This window comes from Nelumbo lutea, chromosome 5 (genome assembly GCF_056320005.1).
Source record: "Nelumbo lutea isolate HS-2025 chromosome 5, American lotus-T2T, whole genome shotgun sequence".
In the NCBI taxonomy this organism is placed as follows: domain Eukaryota; kingdom Viridiplantae; phylum Streptophyta; class Magnoliopsida; order Proteales; family Nelumbonaceae; genus Nelumbo; species Nelumbo lutea.
The window spans coordinates 37024296-37041241 of NC_142688.1; the positions used below are offsets into that span (position 1 = coordinate 37024296).

The window sequence follows — 16946 nt, forward strand, 5'->3', positions numbered from 1 at the left end:
AGGTATTAAATTGTTGCATTTTAGAGTTCGAGGAACAAATTAACACTAAAACTAGGGTTTTCCCTTAATTTTATTTTTGGTTTTACTTTATTCTACTTTATATCTTAATTTACTTTATTTGTAATTCAATAAAAGAAAAGAAGCTAAAATTTAAAACAAAAATGAGTAAGAATTTACACTCAAATCATTTACACTCAAATATACGATGTGAACTCTGGGTTTTGGGACGTGACTTCCACTCTAAATCAGGCTCATATGGGAGGAAAAACTTTAACTATGTTGTTGATAGAATTTGTGGGAATGCTACATTATTATAAGAATGGATATATTAGTCATTACATATTAATTTATTTTTACCACAAATGAAGGTATAGGAGCGAATACTGAACGCCCAAACACTGTTCATAAGCTAATCTGAGGAGCTTATGCGGAAGATAGATGCTCAACCAACGCACCCTAAACGCAGAGCCCTCCCGAGTCCCAATTATTTTTCGCACTGAAACTGGAAGGTAAAGTCAGGAGAGAGAGGATGGAATCGTCTCCACCTCCCCGATTCGGTGTTCAACAGCGTTCGGTGAGAGTGGTTTCGCTGGGTTTTCTCAACTGAGGATGAGGATGTAGAGGAGGAAAGTTGGAGAGGGAGAGGGGAAAAAGGAAGAAGAAGAGAGGCGGTTCTGAGGTTCGGTTGGAGAAAACAAGGATTGGAGAAGAAGAAGGATGGGGGGCGGCGGCTCTAACCTCTGAGGTTCGGTTGCAGAAAATAGGGAACTGGGGAAGAAGAAGAAGAATAAAGACAAGGATAGAGGGGGAGGGCACAAGAGGGGATTGAAAAATGAAACCCCAATGAGATGGTTAACTGCCATTAAGTCTCGTAAAAGCATTTAGGATGACGGAGCGAACTTTTATTGGAGGGCTCAGCTAAAAGGTGGAGCGATGGATTATAGAATGGGAACTCGTTCGGTGCTCGAAACGTCTCCCTTGTTTATCGTTTTCTGATATTCGACTTCCTACAGGGCGGTGCCGCTGCACCATCAGTTTCAAAATGCATCGATCATTTAACCCTTCTTCGAAAGTTGTCTTTCGCCTGCTTCTTCTCCCGTCAAAAACCTCGGCTGCCTCCTTCCACTCATCTTCCTCGGCATTCCAACTACATCAGCATCAGGAACCACCACCACCCCCCTCCAAATCCCCGACCTCAATTGGGTCTCCAGCTCGAATCCAGAAACTCATTGCCTCTCAAACAGATCCTCTCGTTGCCAAAGAAATATTTGATCTTGCTTCCCACCAGTCCAATTTCCGCCACTCCTACTCTTCTTTCCATACCCTCATCTGCAAACTCGGACGCGCTCACTACTTCTCGCTTATGGATAATCTGATGAGGCGCCTCAAATCCGATGGCTACTCCGTCACCCCTGGCCTCTTCTCAGATGTTATCCAAATATACGGCGATGCCAAAATGCCTGACAAAGCCCTCAAGACCTTCTACACCATGTTGGAATTCGACTGTAAACCCCTAGCCAGACACTTCAACCACCTCATTCAAGTTCTGGTCAGCCATCGGACTTACCTCCGCACTGCTTTCGATCTCTTCAGGGACTCCGGTCGACTTGGTATCTCAACAAACACTAAAACCTATAACATCTTGATGCGGGCGTTCTGTTTTAATGATGAATTAAGCATTGCCTACTCATTGTTCAATCAAATGTTTAAGAGGGACATTGTCCCGGATGTCGAGTCATATCGCATTTTAATGCAGGGTCTTTGCAGGAAGAGCCAAGTCACTAGGGCTGTTGATTTATTGGACGATATGTTGAATAAGGGATTCGTTCCAGATACTCTGACTTACACAACTTTGTTAAATAGTTTGTGTAAGAAGAAAAAGCTGAGAGAGGCTTATAAGCTACTTTGTAGAATGAAAGTGAAGGGATGCAATCCTGATATTGTTCATTATAATACTGTCGTCCTGGGATTCTGTAGAGAAGGCCGTGCTCTTGATGCTTGTAAGGTTCTCGAGGATATGCCGTCCAATGGTTGCATTCCGAATTTGGTATCGTATCGGACATTGGTTGGTGGGTTATGTAATATGGGAATGCTTGATGAAGCGAAGAAATATATGTATGAGATGATATCAAAGGGGTTTTCTCCACATTTCTCAGTTTTTCATGCTTTGGTAAAAGGTTTCTGCATTGTTGGTAAGATGGAGGAAGCTTGTGAAGTGCTTGGGGAAATGCTACGTCATGGTGAAGCTCCGCATACAGACACATGGGTGGAGATTGTACCCAGACTTTGTAATACGGATGAGATAATGAGAATGGGAGATATATTGGGTAAGATTATGAAGGTAGAAATAAAACGTGACACGAGGATAGTGGAAGCAGGGCCTCTTTTGGAGGAATACATGGTCAGGAAGACACGGCATAAGTCGTGGAAGGCTTGATTTTTCTACATGTAGGCAATATGGGAATGACCTCTTTGGTGATCACAGTTTGTTGTTACAATTTAATGCAACAATGGTGCTAAGCAACCTGAGTTCCTTTTGAAGATACATGAGTTTGGTATCCTGGTACAACAGGTAATTTCTCTTTTACAGGTAAATTGAGTAGGCAGATGCTAGAAACATCAGGAATCCACAATAGTCAGAAGCTTAAGCAGCTTGGAATCCATTTAGCGAAGGAATTAATCTGAAGTCAAACTGACTCTGAGGAATTTTTGGCCCATCCATGGAAGCGCTCTTCAGCTGCGCAACACAGCATATGATCGGAGAAGGTTAGTGTTAAATAATTCTGTCTTAGCGTTGGTGTTCATACTCATATTATAGGCCAAGGTCTTTGTAGGGGGAGAGGAAGACCTTTTCAGAGATGCTAGTTCCATGTGAGTCTTAGATAAACAATACTTCTCGACCCTTTGTTGACTTTGACATGTAATCCCTTGTCCAATACAAACCAAATTCCTGTATCTTCCCTTCCAATTTTTCAAGCGGTACCTAATTTTCAAGCTCTTCCTTGTTGCAAGAAGCTCTTGGTTGCAGTTGCTGATTGTTGAGGATTTTCTGAGTAGGTCTTTGATGCTCCATCCCAAATTTCCTTAGCAGTGTTTACTCACAAGAAATTTCTGGTAATATGAGGTAATATAGAATTACATAGCCAGTTCTTATTTTTTAAGTAAGACACATCCAGGTCATTACCATGTGATTCTCTTGCTCCCATTGAGAGGAATTTGTCTCATGTTTCTTCTCCTTACCAATGATATACCCCAGTTTTCCATGTACATCAATAGCCATCCTAGTTTATTCATATTGTCCCCATTCCATATAGATTGTATCATGCAATTTAATAGTTGTGGTGGTACTTGATCCCCAGGCATCAATGAAACACCAATAAAAATTGAAAAACAACCTCCAAGGTCAGATCGATCCCTCCTAGAAGTTCCAAATACATTTTTGAAAACGAAAAACACATACCTAGAGAGATTCCTATGCTCCCTTGAATTGATAGAAAGGAGAGAAGACATTTATCAAAAAAAAAAAAAAAGATAGAAAGGAGAGAAGAGGTTGTCAATCTCATGAGGAGCCCTGGAAACTGCCTGAAACTGAATCACCCCTTATAGAAAACTTCTAGAAATTAGAAAAATCCTAAGTGCCTAACTAAGACTCTTCCTTTATCTCTAGTTCAATGATTTTTAAAAGTGCAGGGGTCAATTGCACCCAAGGCGCAAAAATAAAGAAATGCCAAAAAATTCAAAAAAATGCAAAAAAAAATATTAAACATAACAATAGTAAAAAAATATACTTAAATTTTAAAATAAATGTTTTAAAAAACCTATTATCTAAAATTAAAATACATAAACATAACATGTAAAGAATATTCAAATGAGAATTTACAAATAGAATCAAACATATAAAACATTTTCAAGCATGTAAAACCCACAATCTCGTTTTTTCTCAATTGCATTACTTCAAGTAGCTAATGTGATGTAAAACATATTACACTCTTGATTCTAAGAGCCACCTTTGTGCCATGCCCCTTGAGGCAAGCCCAAACAAGTCTATGTTAGGGTCTTAAATTCTTAATTCTCACACAAAATAATGATTTTATAATTTTAATTACTTTTTAAGAAGATATTTTATTAGGATGAATGAATGAACAGCATTACCAAATAGGGGATTCTCGAAGTGGAGCCTTGGTCCAGCCACTAGGTTCAAAAAAAGCAAAAAAGTATCAAATTTTCAAAAGGTGCACGCCTGGGTTGAGGCGCAAGGTGGCGCATGCCTAGGCGCATGCACCTTTTGAAAGGGTTGCACCTAAGACCTGGGCGAGGCACCTACCCTAAAATGTGCCTAGCCTGTGTGCCTAGGCGCACCTTTTAAGTCATAGCTCTAGTTCTTCCTTATTTTGATGTTTAATCAAAGATCACACTCGTGATGTCTGAATTGCACCCAAAAAAAAAATCCAAGAACTGGACCTTTCTTCAATCAACAATCAGTCCTTTACTCTTTCATGCAGTGGGTTTATAGGAGTGCATGGGTGAGCTCCAAGAAACTCTAGAAAACAGCTCTGATACCAATTAGCAAATAACAAAAATAAAAAGAATTGATGGGAGAGTGAAAAAGTAGAACAAAAGAAGAAAAGGAGAGAAAAGGAAGAAAAGCACAAAAAATAACCTGGCTGCCTCAACCTATTAACTTTTATACTTGAGAATAAAATAAAAGAGGGTACAATGTCTAATATACCCTTAATAGGGAGGCTACTGTCAAAACATCAAAAGAACTTAAAACCAGCACATAACTAATGAGCCTTGGGACCAATAAAAGCAACTAATAATGATACAAAAGATACACAGCTAATCCCTGTTAGTAAACTCTACTAGATTCTAGGTTGAAGTAGAGAAGAAGAAGAAGAAGAAGAAGAAGAAAGAAAGGTTCGGCCAGACTAGAAGAGAGTCAAAATCTTTCTCCCCTAGCTGACCCACTTGTATTTATTCAAAAAACATAGAGTTACAGGAAAGACCATTTTGTCCCTCAGAAGATGGGACACATAACTTAAACTCAGATACAATAGACCTTTCACTCTCAAGCAGATAATCCAGAATGACCAAAATACCCTTGACTCGAGCATTCTAACACTCCCCCTCAAGCTGGAGAGTATATATCATATAGTCCCAGCTTGTTACAAATGTAATCTATTCTTCCCCGAGACAATCCCTTTGTGAGGAGATTTGCCCACTGATTTCCTGAGCTCACATGAGATGTGGTTATCACCCCACTTATTACTTTATCTCTTACAAAGTGACAATCAACATCGATATGCTTAGTTCTCTCATGAAAGACGGGATTGGAAGAGATGTGAACAGCAGCTTGGTTATCACAGTATAATTTCATGGGTTTGTCAATTGAGAATCCCATCTCTTGAAGCAAGTTCTTTAGCCATACTAACTCACATGTGGTATGGGCCATAGCCCTGTACTCTGCTTCTACACTACTTCTTGTCACCACTGTTTGTTTCTTGCTCTTCCAAGTTACAAGATTGCCACCAAGGAAGGTACAATACCCTGTAGTTGATCTCCTGTCTGATATAGAACCAGCCCAGTCAGCATCTGTGTACCCTACTATCTCAAGAGTTCCTCCACTTTGGTATAACAAACCACGACCTGGAGCACCTTTTAGGTACCTAACAATTCTCAGAACAGCTTCCTAGTGAGGAACCCGAGGATGTTGCATAAACTGGCTCACCACACTCACAGCAAATGATATATCTGGTCGGGTAATGGTCAGGTAGTTCAATTTGCCCACCAACCTTCTGTATCTTCCAGGATCATCGAACTCTTCACCCGCATCAACACTCAGCTTGGCATTGAGTTCCATAGGAGTTTCTGCTGGTTTAGCACCTAACAACCCTGTTTCTTCAAGTAGATCAAGAACATATTTTCTCTGACATAGGTTGATCCCATGTTTTGACCTCGCAACCTCTATTCCCAGGAAATATTTTAGCTTCCCCAGATCTTTCGTATTGAAGTGATCCTGTAAGAATTTCTTCAACCTGTTGATTCCATTGCTATCACTCCCAGTTATGACAATATCATCCATGTACACGACTAACAAGATTTTTCCATCCTTTGAGTTATAGCTGAACACAGAATGATCAACCTGACATTGTTTCATCCCAAAGGCTTTCATCACTTCACTGAACCTGCCAAACCAAGCATGTGGAGATTGTTTCAGTCCATAAATTGCCTTTTTGAGCCTACACACTTTGCCAGACTCCCCCTGAGCAACAAACCTTGGTGGTTGCTCCATATACACCTCCTCAACTAGATCACCATGCAGGAAAGCATTTTTGATGTCAAGTTGTACAAGAGGCCAATCATACATAGCAGTTAATGAAATCAACACCCGAACTGAACCAATCTTAGCCACAGGAGAAAATGTCTCCATATAGTCTACACCATACATCTGAGAATAACCCTTGGCCACCAACCTCGCTTTCAATCGCTCCATACTGCCATCAGGAAGATATTGCACTGTGTAGACCCATTTACATCCAATTGTGTGCTTACCGGAAGGAAGAGCGGTGAGTTCCTATGTGTGATTATGTTGTAGAGCAGAGAGTTCTTCCATGGCTTGCCGCCACCCTGGAGAGGCAAGAGCTTCCTGGACAGTCTTGGGAATGGGAACAGATGAGAGTAATGATATAAATTTGCAATGAGAAGCAGAAAGGTGAGCAGTAGAAACATAGTGTGAAATGGGGTGAGAAGTACAAGTACGTTTACCTTTTTGCAGAGCAATAGGAAGATCAGGATCTGAAGGAGGAGTAGTAGTAGGATCTGTCGACAGGGGCTGAAGTGGAGGAGGGCCCGATGCACTTCTGCGGGTATACACTTGAGTGATCGGCGGCTTCCCAGTAGTAACAGGCATAGGATGTGCATCTGCAGTAGAAACCGGAGCTACTGGAAGGATGTCCACAACAGGTATAGGAAGGGGAACCACAGAGGGAGAGGAAGAGACCCCAACATCTGAGAAGAACGGAACTGACTCAAAGAAAGTGACATCAGAGCACACAAACGATTTATGGGATTTTGGGTTATAACACTTATACCCTTTCTGAGTCCTTGAGTAGCCAAGAAAGATACACTTAGTAGCTCGAGCATCTAGCTTGTCTAACCCAGGCCCCAAGTGTTGAACAAAACAAACACAGCCAAAGATTCTTGGGGTAAGAGGAAATGGAGATAAAGTGGGAAACAATACGGAGAAAGGGGATTGACTTCCAAGGATTGACATGGGCATCCGATTGATAAGAAAACAGGATGTAAGAACAACATCACTCAAAAAATGTTTTGGGACATTCATATTAATCATCAAGGATCGAGCAGTTTCAAGAAGATGTCGATTTTTTCGTTCAGCTACACCGTTCTGTTGTGGGGTGTAGGCACAAGAAGTTTGATGAATGATCCCATGATGTTCTAGGTATTGCTGAAATGGTGAGGAGTTGTATTCTTTGGCATTATCGGAGCGAAGGATTTAATATGAACACCAAATTGAGTGCGTATTTCAGCATAAAATTTTTGAAAAATAGGGAACAACTCACTACGATCTTTCATAAGATAAATCCATGTCATCCTTGAAAAGTCATCAACAAAGATTACAAAATACTTATACCCATTGTATGACACCACTTTAATTGGACCCCATACATCGGAATGAACTAAAGAGAAAGGACTTGAGACACGACTATCAACTCTTGGACTAAATGAGACTCTATGATATTTACCCAATTGACATGACTCACAATCTAATGATGAAAGATGACTCAAGGAAGGAACCAGTAACTTCAAGGCCTTGAGAGAAGGATGACCAAGTCTGCAGTGCCACTGAAGAGGAGTAAGAGATGACTGAAAAGCTACTGGAGGACCACCACCATCAAGGTAATATAATCCACCTGCTTCATGCCCTCCACCAATCTTCTTCCCCGTCTTGAGATCCTGAAACACACAAGAAGAAGGGTAGAAGGTTACAGAACAATTAAGAGACTTGGTTAATCTGCTGACAGACATAAGGTTAAAAGGAAACTTAGGAACATATAAAACAGATGATAAAGGCAATGAGGGGTGATTAACATCACCAACACCACAGATAGGAGATGTAGAACCATTAGCAAGTGTAACTGTTTGAGGTGTGGAGGAGTGGGAAAGGGAAGAAAATACATCATGAGTCCCAGACATATGGTCCGAGACCCCGGAGTCAATGATCCAGTGTGAGTCTTTGGAAGCTAAGCAAGCCATACCTGAATGGGCAAGTGTAGCGGTGTTCTGCTGAGATGTTTGAATGAACTGCTCATATACTGCACGTGGTACACTCACCATTTCCTTCTCGGAAGCACAAGTAGATGTGGAGGGGATTGGGTCAATTTGCTGACTTTCAGTAATTGTGTCACTACCCTTAGTCCTAGCATGGTTAGCCCAAGTGTTGGGTGTACCACGCAAATCATAGCAGAAATTAACTGTGTGCCCCTCTAAACCACAATGTGTACACTTTCTCTGAGTATAACTCCTTCCTCTTCCCCGACCTCCCCCTGAGTCTCGACCTCCAGTCCGACCACTAGCCCTGCTAAACATGTGACCACCACGGTTGCTTGGGAGTCCACTCCTGACACCACCACTTCTATTTCCACGACCACACCCTTTAGTCACTACCAAACTAGATCTGTTAGAGAGAGAAGAATGTTCTACCGACTCAATGGATGTTCTCTTAAAACGAGCAAAAACTTCTTCAAGTGAGGGAAGAACAGATCCTCCCAATATTTGTGCTCTGACAGGCTCATACTCAGCCTTCAACCCCACAAGAAACCTTGTCACATCAAGCTGCTCACGTTGCTATTGTTGGATCTGAACATCTGATGTTAGAGGATGATACACATTAAGCTCATTACGAATGTTCCTCAAACTTGCATAGTATTCTTCTAAGCTTTGACTCCCTTGCTTCAAATTGAAATACTCTTGGTACAACTGATACACCCTAGTTGTATTGTCTTGTCCAGAGTACAACTTCTTAGCATGATCCCAGATTTCCCTAGCTGTATCTAGGAACATGAAGTTCACACTAATCTTTGGTTCCATGCCGTTCCAGAGCCATGTCATTATCTGTGCATCTACTTGTTCCCAGTCACTGATCCCAGGGGAATCAGAGGGAGGCTTCTCCTCTCTTACATGTTTTACCTTTCTCTTGGCCTTCAAGAACACCTCCACAGATTTTGCCCATGGTACATAATTCTCACCATTCAACTTGATGGATGTCATTTGAACACTTAAATAGTCTGGAGAAAGCATTACACCTGTTTTGTTATCATTCCCATTTTCAATTGAAGCCATCTTAATTATTTTACCTTCAAATATATAACACAACCTCACACTCTTTCACAAGACTTATCTCACTTATAACACCACCAATTCCAGCTTCTTTAAATACACATTACACACCACACGCTAAGGCTGAAATCACTCAGTCTTCACATCAAACACCTGGGCTGCACACTGCAAACCATTCACCATCAACACACTAAGACTGAAATCACTCAGTCTTCACATCAAACACCTGGGCTGCACACTGCAAACCATTCACCATCAACACACTAAGACTGAAATCAATCAGTCTTCACATCAAACACCTGGGCTGCACACTGCAGAACCATTCACCATCAACACACTAAGACTGAAATCACTCAGTCCTCACATCAAACACTTGGGCTGCACACTGCAGAACTGATTACACACAAGGTATAGGAGATCACTTTTAAATATTTTTGAAACATAGATACACCAATCACCACGACACAACCACCACCAATCTACTGCTGTTGTGAACTTCAGCAGTCGACAACTCTTCTTTCAACATACATACGAAGAGAAATGCAGAGGAACACGACTGAGATGCATATCAGTCACACTGAGCACCACCACCACAACCAACTTTTGAAACAAAAAAAAAAGAAACATTCACAGTCCCTTGGACAAACAACAGTAGTGTTCATACCTGTCCACATTCAGCCCTCTTCGATACTGAATAGAGGGTTTAGTATACCACTCCAACGACCACCACAGCAACGACGGGAGGCATCCTCACCTCCAGGCCCACAAAACGACAGCTTCTTTTCAGCCCCTTATCGAACCTCCACTCAGGTCAGTCGAAAAAGGAAGAAGATGACTGTGAAAGTTGGTGGCGAACCCAGAAGGAGAACAGCAGCAAGAAAGAAATGAGGATACGACCTTACAGCTCTGATACCATGTTAGTAAACTCTACCAGATTCTAGGTTGAAGTAGAGAAGAAGAAAGAAAAGAGAAAGAAGAAGAAGAAGAAGAAGAAGAAGAAGAAGGAAAGGTTCGGCCAGACTAGAAGAGAGTCAAAATCTTTCTCCCCTAGCTGACCCACTTGTATTTATTCAAAAAACATAGAGTTATAGGAAACACCATTTTGTCCCTCATAGAAGATGGGACACATAACTTAAACTCAGATACAATAGACCTTTCACTCTCAAGCAGATAATCCAGAATGACCAAAATACCCTTGACTCGAGCATTCTAACAATCCCCAATGCTGATAAAAAAGCGGTTGCACTGTTGCAGATTCTAAATTTGAGTTGTTCTTATTAATAAACAATCTCACACAGCATCATCAGAATTCTTCAAGTTTCCAATTAATGATATGCTAATGTAAGGAGGTATCAATGATGTATGCATCTACTGTCTAATGTAGGGAGAGAGTAACTCAACCATCACATCCTTCAGATTCAACCATATCCCAGCTTAGTGACCAACCAAAGAAACCAAATTTAAACCCTGAACAAATCACTTGAAGAAAAACACCTATACGGCTAAATCTCTCCTGAACCTTTCCTTGTAAGTTGGAGTTCTAGTTCCGTTGTGCCCAACCTCCTTCCTACACTTAACTCAGAAGAGATATGATCCCACTCTTCCAAATAATTGAAGAATTTACTAAATCTTTATCCTCCTTCCTAGGTCAAATTTCTGATGAATGAATTCCAAATGCAGCACAGGATCAAAATCAATGTGTAACTCTCTGTCAACTGCCATGATGTATGCCATGCTCTTCATCGGAGGAAGAATCCTCTTCTGATGAATCCAGTGTCTTTGCTAGAGGCATGTCAGCTGAAAGGGCACTCGTGCATTTCTGGAACTCAAGACTCCCTGTTACTCGCAATATACACAAATATGTACTTATGTATCATGTGTTTGTGTTGGTTTGTCCACTTCCAGATAGGAATGCTTTCCAAGTATCTACTATATATATTTGCTTTAAGTCTTTGACAAGTATTTATTCATATTAAAAAAAGTCTTTGACAAGTATTTTCTTTGCATTCTTTAAACTGTTGATTGAATTGCCCTAGAAATTCATCTCTTTTTATTATATTTTTTGATGAGGGAGCACTTGTGGAATTGAGGACTGTTAGTGACAATGTGGACTGTGGAGTGTATCTTACATTTCTTGTCCTAAGTCTGGACAAAGGAGGGTTGTGTCAGGTTGGCAGCTGGCACTGGAACTTCTTGACAAACTCCCATCAAGCTGGGACAGGGCTTTGTTGAGTTGTGACTCAACCAGAAAAACATTTTCAATAAGGACTTTTTTTTTATATTTTAAATTTATCCCTATTGTACTGGTTTCATCAACAAATTAGGTTGGAAGTCTGGGATGGATAATGTGTGTGATGTAGTGCATGTTTAATAGTCTGTCCTTGATTAATATTGTTTCTGCTCTGCAGGTTAGTCAGCTTGGTGCAGCAGCTCAAAAATACCAGGGTTCCACCCAAAATGCATCGTTCAATTTACCTGTTCAGGGACTACAAAATAACTGCAATATGTGAGTCACTGTCCTCTCTTATTTCCTCGTGTTTGTAGTTGAACAGCTGTGTACGACCACTGCTACTGATCTCCTCTGGAAAGATAATTTTACAATGGTATTATTTCATGCTTATTCTGGATTTAATATTAGAATGCTGTTGCCCTCTTTCCAAATGAAAGAGGAAAATAGAAAAGAAAAATCTGAATGCCCTGAATGAGGGGAACGTTTGTAAGCTCATTCTTCATGCAAATCTTCCCACAATTTTTGGAAATATGTAACCCCAGTATTGGGGCTAGTGCTAAATTGACATCCAGAAGTTTTCTTCTCAAGGGTTCTTTGTTTTCAAAAAAAAAAAAAATCATGATTCTGTATTTTTTATGATTCCATTATTCTTTTACATACTATATTTTGACCTTTAACTAAACCAAAATTTTTAGCTCACCTGAACTAAAAAGATAGTTGCATGTAGTGCTCTTTTGTGCCAAGCTTCCTTGTTTGCTCAGTATTTTAGATTGTATTAATCCAATTGAGATTCACTTTATGAGGTCAATGAAGAAAGTTTCTCTTTCTCAATCTCTCTTTCTTTTTGGCTCTCTCTGCTGAACGCCAAATTGTTATCCAAAGGGAAAACATCAAGGTGAAATATGTAGTGTGTTTTTTTTCCTTTTAATTATTTATCTGAGACTCTGAAAGTTCAACTTCATACTTTTTTGAATCAAACCCTACCTTTTTCTTTTTATTTTTTGGACCAATAACAAGGAAATCTGGTATGGCTGTACCATTCTGTATCTGGCCTTTGTACATCCTCCCATCTACACCTTTTGTGTCTCCTTTAGCTAATGAAATTAGTCAAAAAAAGAAGGATTTTTAAATAAGCTTTGCAAGGAAGGACAATATGTAAAGAACAATAAATAAGAAATTGTGCAGTAAAATCACCTCCACCCCCTGAACAGTCTTTGTTCTCAATCTCAGCTCTATTTCCATCAAGACTCTTAATTTACCTTAATATATTTGGTTCTTCTTCAGGTTTGTTGCATCAGCTTGTCAATTAGCAAAAGCTTTGAAGGTGCCATTTGTGAATGATTTAGGATATACAAAAAGATATGTGCGATGCCTTCAGCTACAAGTCTGTTATTAGGGTGGATATCTGTCATTTCTAACTTGGTACACATGCAATCCTTTTAGTGAAGTGAAAGGCTTAAATGTGGTGCCAGTTCTGTGTCCATCAATTGAAGTGATCTCTTTTCAGTTGAAAAGCCCTGTTTACACTACGTTGGAGTATTCAGTTTGTTAGTGCACAAGGAATGGAGTTATTTTAAGAAGAAAAACTTATAGTAAGGGATTTCAATATAAAAACATCCTCATTGGAGCCTTTCTTGTAATTTTTTATAATCTTAATATTAATATTGGGTCTCTGATTAGAGAGAGGGCAATATCCATGATGCTGGAAAGGTATGATAGTAGAACTTTGACCAATCAAATCCCCTGTGAATTTTTATAAATACCAGCTAATTGGTTACTACTGTAATTTCAGTTCACTGGTTATACGATTTTTAGATAGCATGCTTTTTCCAGTCTCATAGTCGGACTCTAGAGAGACATTGGTGTGTTATATTGATAGATTCCAATTGCTTAACTTCGTAACATATTTGTAATTGTATTGGCACAAAGCTTGGTTTGTGTTCTTCAAAGTTAAACCAATGAACAACTACCTGAGACTCCCCATCCACCACTATAATTCTGATATCAAGCCTTAAACATTGTTGGATCCCCAACTCGTACTGGTCTGGAATAGATGGTTATGATGGTTCTATAATTGTTCTTAAATGCTCTGCCCATGTGTGAGATGCCGGGATAACCCATACTAATCATCAAAGTTGACTTGATTTGGTTCCTGCTTGGTGGATACCACTCCACTGAAATTGTAGATCTAGCTGTATATGAATGCCACCCATTGCCAGCCCCTAATAATGAATGTCATCTGAGGGACAAAAGCGTCTAATGCTTTTAGCCAATGAACTGCTTTGACCAAAATGTCCTCAATGATGGCTTCCTTTTATGTTTTTTCTCTGAATATTGTCATTTTCTTTATTTGCATGTTATTCAAAGGATCACTGCCCTTGTAAACTTCTAATTCTCTTGCCTTGGTAAGTGGAAAGTAGATTCACTGCTTGCATTTCAAAGAGTTTTTTGGTAGAACTTTCGCATTCCAAATGGCCTTTACCATGTAAACCTGTGGTAATTCGTGGTGAGTGAAGAATTAAAAAAAAAAATGATGCACAAAAGAAAAATTCACAAGAATTGGCTGTCCAAACGAGGCAATGAGATTTTGGATTTTCAAAGAAGACACCCTAAAATAAATTTTCGTGATTCAAGATTTCTGAAGTTTCAATGTCCCTTAAGCCTCTTCTTGATCCCAAGTCCCAGGAAATACCAAGTTCAGAACCATACAAAGTAAAGAAAAAAATGTTCTTTGTTTAAATGAGGATATGGAGTAAAGATGAGGAAGGAAATCTTTTGATGGTCTTTTGTGACTCCCTCTATCAAGCAAGTTTGTCTCCTAGAGTTTGTTATGACCAATAAAAAAATTGTTGAAACCAATGAACAAGATACAGGATATAGAAGCTCAAAAGAAACAAGGGCCAGAGAGACAGAGAGAGAGAGAGATTGTTCTTGGATCGAGCTCGACTTGATATCCTTGGGCTCCTGGCCACTCCTTAACACAAATCAGAATGGGCTTTCCAAGGAGAGCTGTTTGTCTCCTGGAGTTCTTCTTGGCCCTTTTGAGCTTCTATATCCTGTATCTTGTTCATTGGATTCAACAACTTTGTTATTGATTAGAAGGTAAAAATGAAGCCTAAGCATATTCTAGGTACATTTATTGTATTTAAACTGGCCTATCAAAAATCTTAGCCTTGTTGTTATTGTTATTGTTGTTATTATTATTATAGATATAATTCTCAACGTTATGGAAGCTTTGAATCCCAATGAAAGTTTTATCAAGGTTCAAAGTATTGATAGGTTGTATCGGTACTTATTTTCTAGGTTTTATTTATTTTTTTTTTCGAGACCGGTTCAAAGGGGTTGGTTTAAGGCCCGACTACCCCCTGAACCAGTGTTTGACCCGATACAACCTTTGGAAGGACGTATCAGTAAGCCATCGGCACAATATGTATCAACACGATACATATCGACCGTATATGTATTGATACTTTGAACTTTAGTTTTATGGTTGAAGTGTTGTTGGGTAGACCAGACTGGCCCTAGCAGTGCAGGACCTAGCTCATTGTGGGGCTAAACCATGACAATTGGCTTGTGGTTTAGGTCCAACTGCCCAAGCCTTAATCTTTAGACCCGCCCAGCTTTTTGAGTTCTCTAAAAACCAAACATGGAATGATGGGAAGGCAAAATTAAATAAATGAAAAGGAAGGAAAGAAAAAAGGATTGAGAACACTAGTATATGAACCTGAGTACTTGGTAAAGATCATATAGTTTGAGCCAATATGTTGGAAGGTAATAGATATACTTTCTTGTGTCAAGCTGCTTGACGTGATCATGGAGTAATTCAGACTACTCCAGGTACCACCTACATAACAGGACTTCAGTGTTGAAGATATTATTGTGAGGAAAGCTACAAATGATATCACAGTATGTTTATTTGTTTGTTACATTCTTTTATGAAACAAAACATACGTAATAGAACAAGAACCTCAGAACCTTTCACTACACCAAATGATGCATCTATTGACAACTCCATAGTATTTCCTGCGCCAGCTCCTACTAATAAGTAGAGGAATAATGACACCCCAAAAGCTCAGTGCATAAAAAATAGCCACGCAAGAGAAGAAAAATAGATCTCCATCCACCAATCTCGGCCCTTTTTCTCCATTACTATTATTAGCTTGTGGTGAAAGGTTGGTTGGCGATGAACAATTGACAAGCAGCGGCTGCCCACAAAGTTCTGAATTTCCAAGTAACTGCTTTCAGTGAAAGTCTGAAAATTATATTCAAAAGGGATCTTGCCGGACGGATGATTGAAGGAAACATTGAAAGTGGACAGAGAATGGAGTTGAATCAATTGAGGAGGGATGTTTCCTGCCAACCTATTATGAGAAAGATACAAACTCTCTAACTGTTGAAGATTTTCAAAGGAATGGGGAATGGGACCTGTGAGGAAATTATTAGACATATTCAAGGAATGGACAGCTATCAAATCCCCAATTACAATTGGAATTAATTGACAGGTCTATTCCAGTCATGTAGGCAAGAGGATCTCCATAAATGTATGCATTGCCCTTTGAGTTCTGTTAGGGGCTGGCAAGAATAATTAATTTAATGCAATGTTTATGATGTTTTAGTCCATCCCCCATCCCATAACCTCCCCAACCCAGGTTCAGGTGGGATTTGATCTCAAGCTTCTACTACTGCCAGCAGGAGACCTTACCAATCTTGTATGTATATGATTTGTTTAATAATTAGTATGGTAATACAGAACAACCTAAAGATAGCAAGGGCAGAGAAAAAAGTTTTGCTCGGTCTTGAAAGTATATGCTTCCACTTTTTCACGGTGGATGATTCAGTGCACCTCTTGTTTTGCTGAAAATTTTTGAATGTTAAATGAGATGGCTTAAACATCGACCCTGAAAAAATGAAAATACTTAAGCTCTAGGTAAAACTTCCTAATTATTGGTTGACAAATCTATCACCTATTTTATATTGAAACAAAATCTTTGTTTGATTTGAATGAAAAGGTATGAAAAGGAAGAGCAAGGTAGAAATTTCCTAATTCGGTAATAAGGAAACTTGCTAGACAGCCCCATTAGTTTTTATCTCAAGAAGGAATCCTTTGGCCAGCATACTCGATGCTTATTGGATGGAGCACTCTCAAGATTGGCTTCCGGTTTAGATCATACGGTCCAAATATGCCATCCCCCATATTATGGATTTTCACCTTACAAAAGTTCACCTTTACAAAAGTACATAAAATTCATATGCTTTCCAACAATATGACGGTTGGGGAGGTTCGGGCTTAGCCGAATACCATACCCATATGGTTTGTAGAATCCCAAAATCTGTCTCAACCCCAAAATCCATCCTCCAA

At 39.6% G+C, this 16946-nt stretch overlaps 1 protein-coding gene across 5 annotated transcripts; it reads left to right on the forward strand.

The window, feature by feature from the left end:
* The first annotated feature begins 379 nt into the window (after positions 1-379).
* LOC148851755 (oligomeric golgi complex subunit-like protein) lies at positions 380-13427 on the forward strand. 5 transcript variants are annotated; one of them, XM_088942384.1, is made up of 5 exons: positions 380-2766; positions 3016-3124; positions 11038-11219; positions 11766-11863; positions 12872-13427. In XM_088942384.1, the coding sequence occupies exon 1, from the start codon at positions 1043-1045 to the stop codon at positions 2435-2437; it is 1395 nt and encodes a 464-aa protein (XP_088798510.1). In that variant the 5' UTR covers positions 380-1042; the 3' UTR covers positions 2438-2766; positions 3016-3124; positions 11038-11219; positions 11766-11863; positions 12872-13427. The 5 variants fall into 5 exon arrangements, with proteins under 5 accessions (XP_088798510.1, XP_088798511.1, XP_088798508.1 ...); XM_088942385.1 differs by lacking the exon at positions 11038-11219 and having other exon boundaries at positions 380-2871; XM_088942382.1 differs by lacking the exon at positions 11038-11219.
* The last annotated feature ends 3519 nt before the right edge of the window (positions 13428-16946 follow it).